General features: G+C 51.2%; 1 protein-coding gene across 1 annotated transcript in view; it reads right to left on the bottom strand.

Annotated features, from left to right (window-relative positions):
* Nucleotides 1–13698: 13698 nt before the first annotated feature.
* The window catches only part of INSYN1 (inhibitory synaptic factor 1), an 87829-nt gene continuing 82840 nt past the window's right edge, over nucleotides 13699–18687 (bottom strand). The window contains exon 2 of the mRNA XM_065412594.1: nucleotides 13699–14394. Coding sequence (XP_065268666.1) covers nucleotides 13699–14394 — 696 coding nt within the window. The remainder of the gene's footprint in view (nucleotides 14395–18687) is intronic.

Below are 18687 nucleotides of genomic sequence, written 5' to 3'. Positions count from 1 at the left end.
GGACGCATATTCCAATTCTGGCACCAGCCCACCTAGCCTCCGAGTAGATTAATCGGAAGGGGTATTTCTCTATGGTTCTCCATGGGCTTGTGGATCACCGTGGGTGTTTCATTGACATTAACACAGGCTGGCCCAGAAAGGTGCATGACGCACACATCTTTCAGAACACTGGCCTGTTCAGGAAGCTGCAATCCGGGACTTTCTTCCCAGACCAGAAGATCACCGTAGGGGAAATTGAAATGCCCATTGTGACCCTTGGAGACCCCGCTTACCCTTTAATGCCGTGGCTCATGAAACCCTACACAGGGAGCCTTGACAGCAGCAAGGAGCATTTCAACAACAGGCTGAGTCGGTGCAGAATGACTGTGGAGTGTGCTTTTAGCCGTTTAAAGGGCCGCTGGTGCTGTCTGTATAGGAAGCTGGACCTGGCCGATGACAACATCCCCACACTTATTTCTGTGTGCTGTACCCTCAATAACATTTGTGAAGGGAAGGGTAAAAGATTCACTCAGACATGGAACTTGGAGGTTCAACACCTGGAGGCTGAATTTGAATAGCCAAAGAGCAGGGCTATTAGAGGGGCCCAGCACGGGGCTGCAAGGATTAGGGATGCCTTGAGGGAGCAATTTGAGGCTGAAAGCCACCAGTAATGTTTGGTGCCCTGCACGGGAGTGAAGAGCAGTGGTTCCAATGTTAGTAGGAATCTGTGTTTGCTACATTGACTTGCAGTGCCTGTTGCTTTCCTGGGCTAAGGTATCTTTTACTTAATGCAATAATAAAGAATGTTTTCAAAGCCAAAAAATCCATTTATTTAAAAGAAAATTCATTTATTGAAAAGAAACACAACTGCTTGGGAAACAGAAAGGGCAAGGGGGTGGAGTGGGGAACGGTTCAATCACAGATTTGCATATGTCCTGTTATCATACTCTGCCTTCCTGTCTGGAGTGCTGTGCAATGAGTGCTGCACTTCAGGCTGGCTAAAATGCATGGTGATTGGGGTTGAGTGCAGTGGGTAAGGGTCGTAGTTTGCAGGGCTGGGTAGTGAAGCTACAGGTGTTGGAGGCAGCTGGTGGCGATAAGAACCTGGATGTGGGGGAAAGTGGGTTGGAGGTGACATGGCGGCACAAGGGAAAGAGTTTTGGGACAAGGGCTTCAGGGGGAAGGGCGGGCGCAGTAGTGCTCCACCTGCATGGCTACAAGCGCCTGTATCGAGTCCGCTTGGCATAATGCTTAGCAGCCGCTCTGTGCTTTGGTGCCGATGATCCGCATTCTTCTGGCGGATCCTCATTTCACTCTCCTGCCACTCCTGCGCTTTTTGATTTTCATTAAGGGACTGCTGCATTACTTCATGCAGCATGTCCTCTTTGCTTGTACGTGGCCTCTTCCAATCCTTTGGAGTCTTTCAGCCGGTGATAACATGGACGGCTGAGATCTCAAGGTTGCATCTGTAAAGGCAAAATGCAACACTTAGCAGAGGCAACATTGTTCACACTAGACAGAGCAATGATTCACCTGTACTTAAAGACAAGCACAGTCTACACAATAGCAGAATTTCCCATCCCAAAGCAAGCGTACATAACCCACAGGAGCACTAAAATGGTGAGTAAGCACAGGGGCAAGGGGACTGATTGTTTCACAGCTGTACTGTCCTCTGGGGTTCTGTGCCTTGGAGAGAGCTAACAGCTGCAGGGGGCCCCTATACTGAACACTGTCCCCACATTTTCCACAGGAGTTCCACCTGGAACATATCTCACTGCTGAGGGTGACCTGGGAACCAAGGGAGGGTCTTCTACTGCAATGCGGCTTCTGCCCTGGGCCATATGCAGCTTGCCTGTGTGCAGCAATGGTCCCCCCGCCCCTCATGGCACAGTGGCGCAGACGTGTTAGGCTTACTGGGACAAGGAGCACGGTAGCTCTGCCAAGGAACCTGCACAAGCGCATTGCCCAGCTTCTGCATGAGACTTTTGAAGAGATCACTGAAGCCGATTACCGCGATGTGAGAGAGCACATCAATGCCCTATTCCGCATCTAGGCATGCATGCAGCCCTAAACCTCCTTTCCCCAAGAGCCTGCACCGAACAACTTCCTTCCCAAAATAAAAGCCGCTTACCGGGCACCTCCTCTGGTGTTTGTCCTTCCCCAAGCACTGGCCGCTGCGACTGGCTACTATCCTCCTGGCTTGAGAACAGCTCCTGGATGCATAAATCTAGGGATGCCAGGGTGTCTCCCTCCTCCTCAGCATCCTCGCTCCCTCTTTCCTCCTCCTCCTCCTGCCTTGTTGAATTAGGCTCTGAAGTGTCCATGGTGGTCCTCGGAGCAGAGGTGGGGTCACCCCCAAGTATTGCGTTCAGCTCTTTGTAGAAACGGCAGGTCGCGGGAGCAGCACCGGAGCAGCGGATTGCCTCGCAGGCTTTGTGGTAGGCATTCCGCAGCTCCTTCACTTTAACCCTGCACTGCAGTGCGTCCCGGTCATGGTCCCTTTCCATCATGTCCCTTGATATCTGCTCAAAGGTATCATAATTCCTATGGCTGGAGTGCAGCTGGGACTGGACAGCTACCTCCCCCCAAACACTGATGAGGTCCAGCACCTTGCCATTGCTCCATACTGGGGCTTGCCTGGTGCATGGAGGCATGGTCACCTGGAAAGATTCACTGAGAACACTCCACGCCTTGCTGAGCAAACAGGAAGGGGATTTTCAAAATTCCCAGAGAATTTAAAGGGCAGGTCTGATGGTTGGTCACCTGAGGGCAGGGCAGTAGAGTTCAAAGTGATGACCAGAGAGGCTAGAACAGGCATTGTGGGACACTTCTGGAGGCCGATCAGAGCGCATTAACAGACCAGGGTGTCCACACTGGTGCTGCGGCGCTCCAGCCGGGGCGCAGCAAGCATTATGCCTCTGGTCGGGGTGGATTACCAGGAGTGCTCCAGCCGTGGAGTCTGGGCGCTCTACGTGCCTTTCCAGTGTGGATGCGTTGTGAGTTAGGGCATCAGGGGCTGCTTTAATGCGCTCTAACTCGCAAGTGTAGCCAAGCCCATAGTCTAGATGGCTGGCTGGGAAGGGCCCATTCAGCTTAAAGGGCCATTAGGAGAAAACAATAGTCCTTATAAGAAGCTTATCTCCTACCGGGGGTGGGGACGGGGTGTTCCTGAGGATGCTCCAAACAGCCAGTCGACAATGGCTGCAGTGACACTACAGGGACATGTGACCAGGTCACCTGGTGCTGGACTCCATCTTGGGATACCAGTGTTTTTCCACTGACTGGCGTGCGAACCAAGCTTTGAAACAGAGGGTTCCCACCATATGCAAAAGCTATATAAGGCAGTGGAATGACATCATTGAGGTTCTTCCCTGACTCCCCACCCAAAGAGACTCCTGGGAACACCTGAGGAACAAAGGCTGAACCAGGGGAAGTGCTGGACCCAGGCTTAAGAGATTTTTAGCATGTGAATGAAACACCTGGGGATTTTAAGCTGTAAAACAGCATAGCTTGCCCCTTAAGAGCCCGAAGCCTGCTTCCACCATCATTTAGGGTGAGAATTTGCTATTCATATCCTATCTATGTAGTATATGAAGCTTAGTTTCTGTGTTTTGTTTATTTGCAAGGTAATCTGCTTTGATCTGTTTGCTATTACTTATAATCACTTAAAATCTATCTTTTGTAGTTAGTAAATTTGTTTTTGCTTTGTCTAAAACCAGTGTGTATGTAAATCATAACTAGGGGCAGAAAGCTATTGCATATCCTTCTCCACATTAAGGGAGGGGGCGAATTTCATGAGCTTACACTGTACAGTTCTTTGTGCAGTGCAAGATAGTATAATTTTGGGTTTACACTCCAGAGAGGAGGTGTGTGCCTTAGGAATTGGGAGGTGCCCTAACTGTGCCTCCCCGTGCAGAGCTGATCACAGCATCTGTGTGTAATTGCAACTGGGTGTGTCCCTATCTGTATGTGTGCTGGTGAAAGTGCAGGCTGGAGCCTGAAAGAGGGATTGGCAGGCTGGTCACAGCAGTACATTATGAGAGGGAACTCAGGCTGGTGGGTCAGGCGGTCAGGGAACCCTAGTTCCAAGGTGGCACCTTGGGGGGAACCCATCACACTGGGTATCTTAAACATTACAGCAGCAACCAGACAGAAATGTGGACACTTATTGCTGCCTTTCTCTTCTCAGATAGGAGCAGAGGGCCAAACTGGATTCCAAGTGAACAATAAGGGAAGGTCACCCCATGGATCTCCACTACCTCAGGTGGAGGGTGAGAGCAGGGTCACCACCCAAAGATGACATGCTGTTTGGTAGCAGGGGAGGAAAGCAGGGTCCCCAGAGCAGTTCCAGAGCCCCCACACAGATGGCCCAAACCTCCCGCAGAACTCTTGGGATCTGTGGGGTTAGAGTGGCCTGTCTTTTCTGATGTCCTGGAAGTTCTTCTCCCACCAGAGCCCCCATCCTGTGGGAGTGTTCGCTGGAGGAGACGGCCCCCTACCCTGAGAGACGCAGAGGGCCTCCAGCTTCTATTGATGTCAGTGTGAGCAGCTGGTGCTCAACACACCTCAGCTTTCAACTACAGCTCCTAGCCTTTGGAGGCAAGAACTCCCTGGGTCCCATGGCCAGGCCACATGGAGCAGCTGGGCAGCAGGGGATCTCTGGACAGCCACTCAGCTCCAGGCAGCACAACTTAGCCTAAGCACCACAGGATGCCCTTAGTAGTGAAAAAACAGTTTAAGGACTATTTAGAAAAGCTGGACATGCACAAGTCCATGGGTCCAGATCTAATGCATCTGAGGGTGCTAAGGGAATTGGCTGATGTGATTGCAGAGCGATTGGCCATTATCTTTGAAAACTCATGGTGATCAGGGGAGGTCCCGGATGATTGGAAAAAGGCAAATATAGTGCCCATCTTTAAAAAAGGAAAGAAGGAGAACCCGGTCAGCCTCACCTCAGTCCCTAGAAAAATCATGGAGCAGGTCCTCAAGGAATCCATTTTGAAGCACTTGGAGCAGAAGAAGGTGATCAGGAACAGTCAACATGGATTCACCAAGGGCAAGTCATGCCTGACAAACTTGATTGCCTTCCATGATGATATAACAGGCTCTGTGAATATGGGGAAAGCGGTGGAGGTGATATACTTTGACTTTAGCAAAGCTTTTGATACAGTCTCCCACAGTATTCTTGCCAGCAAGTTAAAAAAGTATGGATTGGATGAATGGACTATAAGGTGGATAGAAAGCTGGCTAGATTGTCGGCTCCATGAGTAGTGATCAACGGCTCGATGTCTAGTTGGAAACTGATATCAAGCGGAGTGCCCCAGGGGTCAGTCCTGGGTCCGGTTTTGTTCAACATCTTTATTAATTATCTAGATGATGGGATGAATTGCACCCTCAGCAAGTTCGCAGATGACACTAAGCTGGGGGGAGAGGTAGATACCCTGGAGGGTAGGGATAGGGTCCAGAGTGACCTAGACAAATTGGAGGATTGGGCCAAAATAAATCTGATGAGGTTCAACAAGGACAAATGCAGAATCCTGCACGTAGGAAGGAAGAATCCCATGCACTGCTACAGGCTAGGGACTGACTGGCTAAGTAGCAGTTCTGCAGAAAAGGACCTGGTGATTACAGTGGACGAGAAGATGGATATAAGTCAGCAGTGTGCCATTGTTGCCAAGAAGGCCAATGGCATATTGGGCTGTATTAGTAGGAGCACTGCCAGCAGATCGAGGGAAGTGTTTATTCCCCTCTATTTGGCACTGGTAAGGCCACACCTGGAATATTGTGTCCAGTTTTGGTCCCCCCACTACAGAAGGGATGTGGACAAATTAGAGAGAGTCCAGTGGAGGGCAACAAAAATGATTAGGGGGCTGGGGCACATGATTTATGAGGAGAGGCTGAGGGAACTGGGCTTATTTAGTCTGCAGAAGAGAAGAGTGAGGGAGGATTTGATAGAAGCCTTCAACTACCTGAAGAGGGGTTGCAAAGAGTATGGAGCTAGGCTGTTCTCAGTGGTGGTAGATGACAGAACAAGAAGCAATGGTCTCAAGTTGCAGTGGGGGAGGTCTAGGTTGGATATTAGGAAAAACTATTTCACTAGAATGGTGGTGAAGCACTGAAATGGGTTACCTAGGGAGGTGGTGGAATCTCCATCCTTAGAGGTTTTTCAGGCCCGGCTTGACAAAGCCCTGGCTGGGATGATTTAGTTGGTGTTGGTCCTACTTTAAGCAGGGGGTTGGACTAGATATGCTATGCTATCTTCTAGAACTGGAAGGGACCCTGAAGGTCATTGAGTCCAGCCCCCTGCCTTCACTAGCAGGACCAAGTACTGATTTTGCCCCAGATCCCTAAGTGGCCCCCTCAAGGATTGAATTCACAACCCTGGGTTTAGCAGGCCAATGCTCAAACCACTGAGCTATCCCTCCCCCCTGAGGGATGATCTCCTGAGGTCTCTTCCAGCCCTAATATTCTATGATTCTAGGATTCAAGCAGACAGCCTCCAGCCCCTTCATCACAGCTTGTTGCGCTTCTTTCCAATCCCTGAAATTTAGCACCATACTCCTCCCACAGAGGTAGACATACTGGCAACATGGTTTATACACCCCAGGCCACATGCAATACAACAAACCAAAGCACGTTGGCTTTTCTTGTTGTTGTTAAAGTGCATATACCAAGCTTTATTGTGCTGGGTAACTAGTGTAATAGCTTTGCCAGTTCATCATTAACAAGATTAGTGTTTAACAAGGTACTTGTTTTGGGGCTATGTTCGGTCAGGAGCCCAGGCTTCAGACAGGATTAAAAGAGCAGCTGGCTAAAGGTTAAGAACAGTTTTTTTTTTCTTGTTGATTTCTTGGTTGGGAATGGACCACCCAGGTCATCCAGCTCATTCCCTGTGTTGTGATAGTTCAGAACCAGCTTGAGAAAGTGCTCTCATGCCACAAGGGGTCAGATTCTTGCTGCTAATGGCCACATTTTCACAAACCAAGGGGCTAAGTTGTGCTTGTCAGCTCTGCACAGAAAGCCCAGACAGGTGTGGCTGCAAACAGGTGACCGTGTGCAGCTGCAAACTCCGCACAATCACCAGCGTGCATGTGCCCCGGGGGCGGTGTAGGCACCTCTGTGTGAAAATTAAACCCCATGGGCTAAATCCTGATGTCAGTTATCCCCTGTGGAAAGCTGGAGTGATGCCGTGAAAGTCTCCAGAACAACTCCAGATTTACACTTGTGTAATTGGATCACAATCTGGCCCTTCTAGGCCTGAGTTCAAGAAAGCACTTCAGCATGTGCTTAACTTCAAACACCTGCTTAAGGCTCAGTTGGAATCAATGGGACTTAAGGATGTGCTTAAAATGAAGCCTGGGCTTCGGGAATTTCCTGATCAGAGCTGGGCTCCTGGCCTTAGATGCCAGGGTTTTGGTTGGAACTTTACTGAAATGCAAGGCCTGATTCTCTTCTCATTCCCCTGGGTGTAAATCAGGAATAGTGCCAGGGGAGTCAACTGGCATATTTTATACTGGTGTACAATTGGTGTGAGATGAGAATCAGGCACGAAGAATCAAAACTCTTCCAGACATGTCTGGCAATCAATCCTCCAATGCTATTTTCTTGCTGTAGCCACACCCATTCTGACTCTAGTCCCATTTGACCAAATGACTAGGAAAATCTAACCAGCATGAGTGGCATTTGACTGATGGAACAGGAATCACTTGCTGACCCATGGCCGAAGACAAAAAAACATTGATTGGCCTAGAGAACTGATTTGCTCAGAGGTCCAGCCAATCTGAAACCAATTTGTTCATAAAAATAGAGCATACAAAAATTCATTGTTCTTTAATGAACAAGAAAGTTTCTAATTGGCTGATTTCTTTCAGAAGAGGGGTGAGGGCATGATCAAAACCCAGAGATGGATCCAAATTCTGGGGCTCGGCCCCATCTCTGGAACATTGCAGGGAGGTGTAGGATACCAGCAGCACAAGGGGTTGACCTGACTTCCTTTTCCAGAGAGCTCTTTCAGTCTTAGCCTGGTCTACACTACGAGTTTAGGTCAACTTTAGCAGGGTTAAATCGAATTAAGCCTGGACACGTCCACACGACGAAGCCCTTTCTTTCGACTTAAAGGGCCCTTTAAACCGGTTTCTTTACTCCACCTCCGACGAGGGGATTAGCGATAAAATCGGCCTTAGCGGGTCGGAATTGGGGTAGTGTGGATGGAATTCGACGTTATTGGCCTCCGGGAGCTATCCCACAGTGCTTCATTGTGACCGCTCTGGACAGCACTCTCAACTCAGATGCACTGACCAGGTAGACAGGAAAAGCCCCGCAAACGTTTGAATTTCATTTCCTGTTTGCTCAGTGTGGAGAGCACAGGTGACCACGCAGAGCTCATCAGCACAGGTAACCGTGATGGAGTCCCAGGATCGCAAAAGAGCTCCATCATGGACCGAACGGGAGGTACGGGATCTGCTCGCCATATGGGGAGATGAATCAGGGCTAGCTGAACTCCGTAGCAGTAAACGAAATGGCAAAATATTAGAAAAGGTCTCCAAGGCCATGAAGGACAGAGGCCATAACAGGGACGCACAGCAGTGCTGCGTGAAAATTAAGGAGCTAAGGCAAGCCTACCACAAAGCCAGAGAAGCAAACGGAAGGTCCGGGGCAGAGCCGTAAACATGCCGCTTCTACGCGGAGCTGCATGCCATTCTAGGGGGTGCAGCCACCACTACCCCAACCGTGTGCTATGACTCCATCACTGGAGAAACACACAGGGAAGCGGGTTCGGGGTACGAGGAAGATGAGGATGGAGATAATGTAGATAGCTCACAGCAGCAAGGAAGCGGAGAAACCGGTTTCCCCAACAGCCAGGATATGTTTATCACCCTGGACCTGGAACCAGTAACCCCTGAACTCACCCAAGGCGTGCTCCCAAACCCTGAGGGCACACAGGGGACCTCTGGTGAGTGTACCTTTGTAAATATTACACATGGTTTAAAAGCAAGCGTGTTTAATGATTAATCTTTAATTTGCCCTGTCAATCGCGGCCAGTATAGCTACTGGAAAAGTCTGTTAACGTGTATGGGGATGGAGCGGAAATCCTCCAGGGACATCTCCAGAAAGCTCTCCTTCATGTACTCCCAAAGCCTTTGCAAAAGGTTTCTGGGGAGGGCTGCCTTATCCCGTCTGCCATGGTAGGACACTTTACCACGCCAGGCCAGTAGCACGTAGTCTGGAATCATTGCATAACAAAGCATGGCAGCGTATGGTCCCGGTGTTTGCTGGCATTCAGACAACATCCAGTCCTTATCGCTCTTTGTTATCCTCAGGAGAGTGATATCATTCACGGTCACCTGGTTGAAATGGGGCGATTTTATTAAGCGGACATTTTATTCAGAGGTGCCCCTTCCTGCTCTGCTGAACAGAAATGTTCCCCGCTGTTAGCCACGCGGTGTGGGGGAGGGGTGAAGTGATCATCCCCGAGAATTGGGTGTGGGGGGGAGGGGGAGTCAGTTGGGTTTGTGCTGCATGTTAACCCGGAAACCACAGCCCCTCCTTTTACATTGCAAACCCATTTTAAATGGCCAACCCAATGGGTGCTTGATATGGGAAATGAGGGCGCTGCTGTTTGAAACCATTCCCACATGTTAAGAAGGTTAAAAAAGCCAAAAGACTGTGGCTTACCATGGCTGCCTGCAAGTCAAAATCTGTTGCCTGGCACTGCGTGAGTGATCTCTCACACCAAACCGGCAGGCCCTCAATATAAGAGGAAAAATGCGACCTTGTAACGAAAGCACATGTGCTGTGTAATGTGAACAGCAAAATTTAACGTGAAAGAGTGTACCCATTGTTCTCTAAAATGTGTCTTTTTTAACCACCTCTCCCTTCTCCTCCACCAGCTGCAAATGTTTCTCCTTCACAGAGGCTAGTGAAGATTAGAAGGAGAAAACGGCGGACGCGGGATGATATGTTCACGGAGCTCCAGATGTCCTCCCACGCTGACAGAGCACAGCAGAATGCGTGGAGGCAGTCAATGTCAGACTACAGAAAAGCACAGTATGAACAAGAGGAGAGGTGGCGGGCTGAATTGCGGGATGAACAGAGCAAGTGGCGGGCTGAAGAGGATAGGTGGCGTCAGCTTGCAGACAGAAGGCAAGAGTCGATGCTCCGGCTGCTGGAGCATCAAACTGATATGCTCCAGCGTATGGTTGAGCTGCAGGAAAGGCAGCAGGAGCAGAGACCGCCGCTACAGCCCCTGTGTAACCAACAGCCCTCCTCCCCAAGTTCCATAGCCTCCTCACCCAGACGCCCAAGAACACGGTGGGAGGGCCTCCGGCCACCCAGCCACTCCACCCCAGATGATTGCCCGAGCATCAGAAGGCTGGCCTTCAATAAGAGTTAAAGTTTTAAACTGCAGTGTGTCCTTTTCCTTCCCTCCTCCCCCACCCATCCCGGGCTACCTTGGCAATTATCCCCCTAGTTGTGTGATGAATTAATAAAGAATGCATGAATGTGAAGTAACAATGACTTTATTGCCTCTGCAAGCGGTGCTCGAAGGGGGGAGGGGAGGGTGGGGTGGTTGGTTTACAGGGAAGTAGAGTGAACCGGGTTGGGGGGGGGGGCGGAGGGTTCATCAAGGAGAAACAAACAGAAGTTTCACACCGTGGCCAGGCCAGTCACAAAACTCATTTTCAAAGCTTCTCTGATGCGCACCGCGCCCTGCTGTGCTCTTCTAACCGCCCTGGTGTCTGGCTGCGCGTAATCAGCGGCCAGGCGATTTGCCTCAACCTCCCAACCCGCCATAAATGTCTCCCCCTTACTCTCACAGATATTGTGGAGCACACAGCAAGCAGCAATAACAATGGGGATATTCTTTTCGCTGAGGTCTGAGCGAGTCAGTAAGCTGCGCCAGCGCGCTTTTAAACATCCAAATGCACATTCCACCACCATTCGGCACTTGCTCAGCCTGTAGTTGAACAGGTCCTGACTACTGTCCAGGCTGCCTGTGTACGGCTTCATGAGCCATGGCATTAAGGGGTAGGCTGGGTCCCCAAGGATCACGATAGGCATTTCAACATCCCCAACGGTTATTTTCTGGTCCGGGAAGAAAGTCCCTTCCTCCAGCTTTCGAAACAGACCAGAGTGCCTGAAGACGCGAGCATCATGTACCTTTCCCGGCCATCCCACATTGATGTTGGTGAAACGTCACTTGTGATCCACCAGGGCTTGCAGCAGCATTGAAAAGTACCCCTTGCGGTTTATGTACTCGGTGGCTTGGTGCTCATGTGACAAGATAGGGATATGGGTTCTGTCTATCGCCCCACCACAGTTTGGGAATCCCATTGCAGCAAAGCCATCCACTATGGCCTGCACGTTTCCCAGAGTCACTACCCTTGATATCACCAGGTCTTTCATTGCCCTGGCAACTTGGATCACAGCAGCCCCACAGTAGATTTGCCCACTCCAAATTGATTCCCGACTGACCGGTAGCTGTCTGGCGTTGCAAGCTTCCACAGGGCTATCGCCACTCGATTCTCAACTGTGAGGGCTGCTCTCATCCTGGTATTCTGGCGCTTCAGGGCAGGGGAAAGCAAGTCACAAAGTTCCATGAAAGTGTCCTTACGCATGCGAAAGTTTCGCAGCCACTGGGAATCGTCCCACACCTGCAGCACGATGCGGTTCCACCAGTCTGTGCTTGTTTCCCGGGCCCAGAATCGGCATTCCACGGCATGAACCTGCCCCAGTAACACCATGATTTCCACATTGCTGGGGCCTGTGCCTTGTGAGAGGTCTATGTCCATGTCAATTTCCTCATCACTCTCCTCGCCGCGCTGCAATCGCCTCCTCGGCTGGTCCTGGTTTTGCTTTGGCATGTCCTGGCTCTGCATATACTCCAGGACAATGTGCGTGGTGTTCATAGTGCTCATAATTGCCGCGGTGATCTGAGTGGGCTCCATGATCCCAGTGCTAGCTATGGCGTCTGGTCTGAAAAAAGGCGCGAAACTAGTATCTGACGGACGGAAGGAGGGAGGGGCGAGTGACGACATGGCGTACAGGTACAGGGAATTAAAATCAACAAAGGTGGCTGTGCATCAGGGAGAAACACAAACAACTGTCACACAGAATGGCCCCCCAAAGATTGAACTCAAAACCCTGGGTTTAGCAGGCCGTTGATTTGACAGAGGGAGGGGGAAGCAAATGAATACAGAACAAATCTATTTTTTACACCTTAAGCTGGCAGACGACGGTGCAGCATGACTGATAGCCCTCGGCATCTTCTGGGTGCTTGGCAGAAAATACTGGGCGCTTGGCAGAAAATAGCTTACTACGATTGATAGCCATCATCATCGTCAAGACTGTTCGCTAGGACTGAGCATGTCTGCCCAGGTGCCCATGATTGACAGCCACTGCAATACGATGACGATGGATACCAATCGTAATATACCATCTTCTACCAAAAGGCAAGGGGCTGCTGCTGTGTAGCAATGCAGCCCCACGTCTGCCAGCCCCACGTCTGCCAGCCCCACGTCTGCCAGCACCCAGATCGCCCTCTTCTGGGTGCTTAGCAGAAAATACTGGGCGCTTGGCAGAAAATGGCATACTACGACTGATAGCCATCATCGTCATTGTGAAGGCAGCAGAATATGACTGGGGGGATGGGGGACATACGGAGTTCCAGCCACTGCTGTACGACGACGACGGTTACCAGTCGTAATACACCATCTACTGGCAAAAGGCAAGGGGCTGGTGCAATGCAACCCTATGGCTGCCAGCACCCAGATCGCCGATGAAGGCTACCAGTCATGCTGCACCGTCTACCACCAAAAGGCAGTTAGCTGCTGCTGCTGTGTAGCAATGCAGTACCACGTCTGCCGGCACCCAGATGACATATGGTGACGGTGAGCTGAGCTGAGCGGGCTCCATGCTTGCCGTGGTATGTTGTCTGCACAGGTAACCCAGGTAAAAAGGCGCGAATCTATTGTCTGCTGTTGCTCTGACGGAGGGGGAGGGGCCTGACGACATGTACCCAGAACCCCCCGCGACACTGTTTTGCATCATTCAGGCATTGGGATCTCAACCCAGAATTCCAATGGGCAGCGGAGACTGCGGGAACTGTGGGATAGCTACCCATAGTGCAATGCTCCGGAAGTCGACGCTAGCCTCGGTACTGTGGACGCGGTCCGCCGACTAGAGCACTTAGAGCATTTTATGTGGGGACACACACAATCAGCTGTATACAAACGATTTCTATAAAACCGGCTTCTATAAATTCGACCTAATTTCGTAGTGTAGACATACCCTTAGTTCACTTGGGCTCTCCCCCTGCCCCCCGAGCCTCATTTCCCCACAATCCCTATTTGGGGGAGACCCAAACGCCATCCACCCACAGACCTAGTTAGTGAACTGAGGTGCTCGGCTGGCATTTGGGGATGCCCCTGACCACATCTCTCTCCCATCCTCTGCTTCTATATGTATAGATATTATTTCCCTTGTTCCGCATGGTTATTTGATCTCTTTTGTTCAGCAAATAATTTCAAATTCCCTGAGCCTCAAAAATGACAGTTAGGTAGCTGGACATTATTGTTATTAGTTTTCCACCTTTTTTTTGTTTTTATTAGTAGTATTTTGATTTATTTAAATATATATATATATATATATATATTTCTGCCCCTCCCCCTGCTCTGATCAGTCCCCATTGCTCCGATTCCTCCCCACCCCCACCCCTGCTCAGTTTTTGCCTTTGATTTTCTGCTTGGCCGATACATAGGGAAGCACCGTCTGGGTGCTTTTGTCCGACACGGTCTGTGTGCTGCTGTTCCTCATCAGTTTCCGTTGCTGAGTGGCACTCAGGTGAGGAGAGTGCCGCTGCGGCGGCGGCAGATTGGCAGCGGGCCGAGCCGGCGGCTTGTGCCCCGCCTCGATGGGCTCCTCCGGTAGGTCCTCGGGCAGTGGCACCCCACCGGTGCCTTCCTGGCTGTTCCCGTCATCATCGTCACAACACAAGGCGTGGTAGAGCACCTTGTCACTGAAGCGGACCCGCTCCCTTATGCCCGGCGTCCTCTGGTGCTGGGCTTTCAGGTTGGGGCCGGAGCTGAAGGCCTCCTCGCTGGAAGAGTCGGGCGTCTCCACCCGGGGTCCGTTAGGGGTCAGCACTCCGCCGTTCATCAGCCGGTAGTCTGGCTGGCGGCCTGGCTGCTGCTCCGAGCCGTCCCCAGAGTCTGACGGGGTGGAAACCTCCAGGAAGGAGCAGAACTCCCAGCTGTCAGAGAGGATGTCTGAGGTCATGAAATCCAGCTGGCTGAGGTCAAACGTGCCACCCCCTTTCTCGCTGCTGGATGTGCTGCTCACTGTGGCTGTGGTCCAGTCGTCCGGCTCCAGCTCAAACTCAAAATCCGACGTCAGCTTGTCAATCTGGCTCACTACCTGCATGAAGACAGAGTGAGAGAGCAATCAGGGGGCTGGCGGGACCACTCCACAGCAGGCAAGTGGGCCAGCCTTAACGTAACGCAGTCCCACTGGGCGGGCCAGCCCTAGGAGGGCTTGAACCTGGTGTGACATTGCACTCCATATGTGTTATGGAAATATGCTTATAAGTGTGAATATAATGTAACTGGAATATGCTTTATGCAAAAGGTCTCTTGTAAGGTATCATTACAGAGCTTATAATCTACTAAGTGTGTTCATCCTATTTGTATGAATGTATCATGCTTGTATCTGAAGCTAGAAATATGAAGTATTACTCTGAAGTCCTATTGTAACTATGCAAAGTGTGGGCCATTAATGGTGGTTTAGAATCTTGATGGCTCCCATTAACCAGGACAATTGGTTGTAAATGGCTCTGTTTACTTGTAAGCCTTCCTGTGTTCATGTGAGTCAGGCTGGAAAGAATGGAGGTTTGGGGGTCTCACAGGACATGTGACCGTGTCACCTGGTACTGGAATCCATCTTAAACCTGGTTCTTTTCCATTTAGAAGGAAGGATGGGAACCCAGAGAGAGACAAAGGATTCCTGCCTTGTGCCAAAGATATAAAAGGGGGTGAAACAGAACAAAGGGGGCTGCAGTCATGAGAAATCCCCTAGTTGCCACCTGAACTGTACCAGGGGAAAGGATTGGGCCTAGACTAAGAAGGAGTCTAGTCTGTGAAAGAAGCTTATTGGACCATCTCTGAGGGTGAGATTTACCTGTATTCAGTTTCTTAACTGTATTAGGCTTCGACTTGCGTGCTTTGTTTTATTTTGCTTGGTAACTTATTATGTTCTGTCTGTTATTACTTGAAACCACTTAAATCCTACTTTTTATATTGAATAAAGTCACTTTTGTTTATTAATTAACCCAGAGTAAGTGATTAATACCTGGGGGAGCAAACAGCTGTGCATATCTCTCTATCAGTATTATAGAGGGCGGACAATTTATGATTTTACCCTGTATAAGCTTTATACAGGGTAAAATGGATTTATTTGGGGTTTGGATCCCATTGGGAGCTGGGTGTCTGGGTGCTGGAGACACGAGTACTTGCGGAGTGTTTTTTGGTTAAAGTCTGCAGCTTTGGGGGTGTGGACCAGACCTGGGTCTGTGTTGCAGCAGGCTAGCGTGTGTGGCTCAACAAGACAGGGTTCTGGAGTCCCAAACTGGCAGGGAAAATGGGCTCAGCACGTCAGGTGACAGTCCCAAGGTGGTCTCTGTGCCCAAACCCGTCACACCTGGGACCATTGGATCTGAAAGCGAGAGACTCCACTGCCTGAGCTAAAAGACTCTGTGCTCTCAAAGCCATCAGCAGACTCAAACTGCTCTTTCTCCTGGCCCCGAGAGGGAGACAGAGCAGCACTGTGCAGGTGTGCGATGCACTGGCATTTCCTCTCCATCGCAGAGCTAGGTTTGTGCTGGATTGGAGGCCACAGGTAAGATGAATTTTGGTGGGACTCAGCCTAGTTTTTAACAAAGGTGGGCAAAATGGGTCAGGAACTAATCTGCACACACCCTCAACTGCCAAACCCAAATAGAAATGTCACTGAAACTCCTGAAAGCTTCCAGCTAGTATTTTTTGCTGTCAGGCTGGGCCTGAAAGTATTGACATGCTAGGAGCAAGGCTGTTCTCCAGGCTGTTTCCACTGGCCCAAGAGGCCTGTGTCATTAGAGAAGCTCCAGCTAATCAGCTGAATCATGCTTCTGCAACACTCCCCAGACTTGTTTGTGGCTCCCCCAGCATCTGCCTTCGGGGAAGGTTGCTCACATCCAGTTGAGCATGCAGGAGGAACTTTGCTTAGGCAAAGGCTCTGGGACTGGAAGGACACATGGTAGGGCAGTTTCTGATGGGCTGCAACCACCTCTGAGTGGTGACGGGAGTCAGGAGAGAAAGTCAGTGGCAGATGCCCCTAAGTCCCTGACTGGCAGGGGCTGGAGGAGAGCTGCAGAGTAGGAGTGTGGCACATTGGAAGACCTTTTTTTGTAGAGCTTCACGTATGCTGGAGGTCCAGAGCTCCCAGTGGTGTCCCGGTAGCAAGTTCCCACTGCCTAGGCTGGGGGTGGGGTTTATATTAGTGGGTGTGAACAATGCTGCCTCCAGTACAAGTAATAAGACATGCCGGGGCGCTGCATCAGGGTGCGGGAATCCTGCTTGGTGTTTCCTTTGACGTGCCAATCATAGATGCTGACAACCACGCATCTCATGCTAAGCGTGTCTCTCCACCATACGACACTACCCAGTGTGGTATAGGCGGCGTTAGGAGATTGCATGGGTCAAACTACTTCCTGTTCTGCTTCCCACTGGCACAAGGCCCCTGGCTGCCTCCCATGACTGTATCCAGGTCTGGCTGTTCCCCTTGCTCTGAGATACACTTAATTCCCCTGTTTCTCCCTCTCTGTCTCATGCTCTCCTACAATGGTTTTCTCTTCCGCTTGCATTCGTCTATCGGCTGCTCTCTGCCCCCTTGCTCCCAGTGTCTCTTCCTCTTTCCTCCAGCTCTCTCCTTCTGGCTCTGCCAGGCCTCACCTCTTTCACTGTCCCTCTCTGCCCCCTGTGGAGGAAGAACAAAGCCCGAGGCATTCAGACAGGTCAGGCTGCTGATTGGGCTGAGACAAGGCTGGGTCAGAAATGGGCAGATCAGAGAACAGCCGGCATGGGGAGGCACAAACAGAGTTGCTGGAGGGGTGCGCTAGCTTGGAAGCCACTGTATTTAAACATGCTGGGTCCAATTCGCCTCTCATTTACACCAGTGTATAACTCTCCTGATGCCTGATTTACACCAGCAGTAAAGCCCAGCCTTCTCCTTCTCTCTGTCCTTGAGGAGGATTCCCAGGCCTGGCTGATGCCTACCCGGCATGCACTGCCCTGGCTGCACTCCGGTTAGATTTCTGTACAGGTGTAATCTACAGTCACCCGCTCTCCCTGCAACTCGCTGCCTGGCTCGCCCTGCTGCTCAGCACACCGCAGCTCAGCTCTCCCAAGAACCAGCACTTTGTACTGTTAAACTCATCCCCGGCCTGATGGCCATGGGGAGGAGAGCAGGCTGCACTGCCAAGGAGCTTTGCTTGGCAGCTTGGCCTGGGTGAACCCAGAGCAACTTCCCGCCAGCTGAGTTGAAGTTCCTCCTCCCCAAAGGGCAGCATGCAGATCCAGTCTAGGGGGGCTCTGCATGCACCCAAATACTTTGCAGATTTACACCCATGGGGCCAGATCCTCACCATAGTTCCATCAGTACTCCGATTTACCCCAGCTGAGGCTCTGCCCAATACATTAATATGTAGGGGGCCCGTTTTACTCCAACCTCCCCAGATTGCAGACTGCTCTGGGGTGTAATGCAGAAGCCATGATGACACCATCTTGGTCCTTTCTTTGCCAGGGATTTTGTCCTGGAGAGGCTAACCTAGTGCAAGTCCCATCTGACAGCAGCACGACCCATCTGTGCCGAGGCTTGTCACTGGTGCCACACTCCCTGTCCAGCCAGAGCCAGACACTGCACTGATGGAGGACACGAGAGATAGCTGGAGTGGGATGGGGACTTAGCACTTCATCGCCTAAGTGGAGTTTGGCCAGGACATCGGAGAAGCAGTCAGGGCTTCGGAATCCTCCCAAACCCAGCACCCCCAGCAGCACAGTGCCCCCTAGGCCCAGGAAGGAGCACCCAACCCCAAGCCAACTAGAGGTGTCGTGTTCAGGTCAGGTCGGGTATGAAAACCCCTTGGCACTCTGGGCCTCAGGTCAGGTTCCGCCTGGCTGTGGTATAGCAGGGTTTGGGTCAAGCTTTACAATTAGTCCCAAGCAGGAGCAGACTTTAAGCAGCTCCCTAAAGTATAGCCTCTTCGATGCCAGCCTCCCCTCCCCCGGGGGAGTGTGCTGGGAAAGGAGGGGGCCAAGCAGCCCCTCCAAAGGGGCTTCCCAGCAGCCCCAGCTGCTGCACTGGCTGGCAGGAAAGGATTCACCTGCCAGGTGCACCAAAGACCCACAAAGCAGAGTGGTTTCAGAGGAGGAGAGTGAGCCCCATGGCAGAGGGAGTAAGCAGCCCTGCAAATACAGCAGCATCGCACTAGCCCCTCCTGCCCTGGGGGTGCAAATCTTCACCCAACCATCTTCTTTGCAACCAGGGTCTCTGCAGGGGATGCATGGCAGGCACCGGCTCTGTGCACCCCCTAGGTCCTCCCTCTCTGTGCTCTGGCTTTGTGGCTCCATTGCATGTGATTTGCATCTGCCACCAGTGTGCTAATAGAGCACTGGGGGC

The sequence above is a fragment of the Emys orbicularis genome, chromosome 10 (genome assembly GCF_028017835.1).
Source record: "Emys orbicularis isolate rEmyOrb1 chromosome 10, rEmyOrb1.hap1, whole genome shotgun sequence".
NCBI lineage: Eukaryota > Metazoa > Chordata > Testudines > Emydidae > Emys > Emys orbicularis.
The sequence above is the reverse complement of the archived record's forward strand: the minus strand, read 5'-3'. Positions and strand labels throughout refer to the sequence as shown.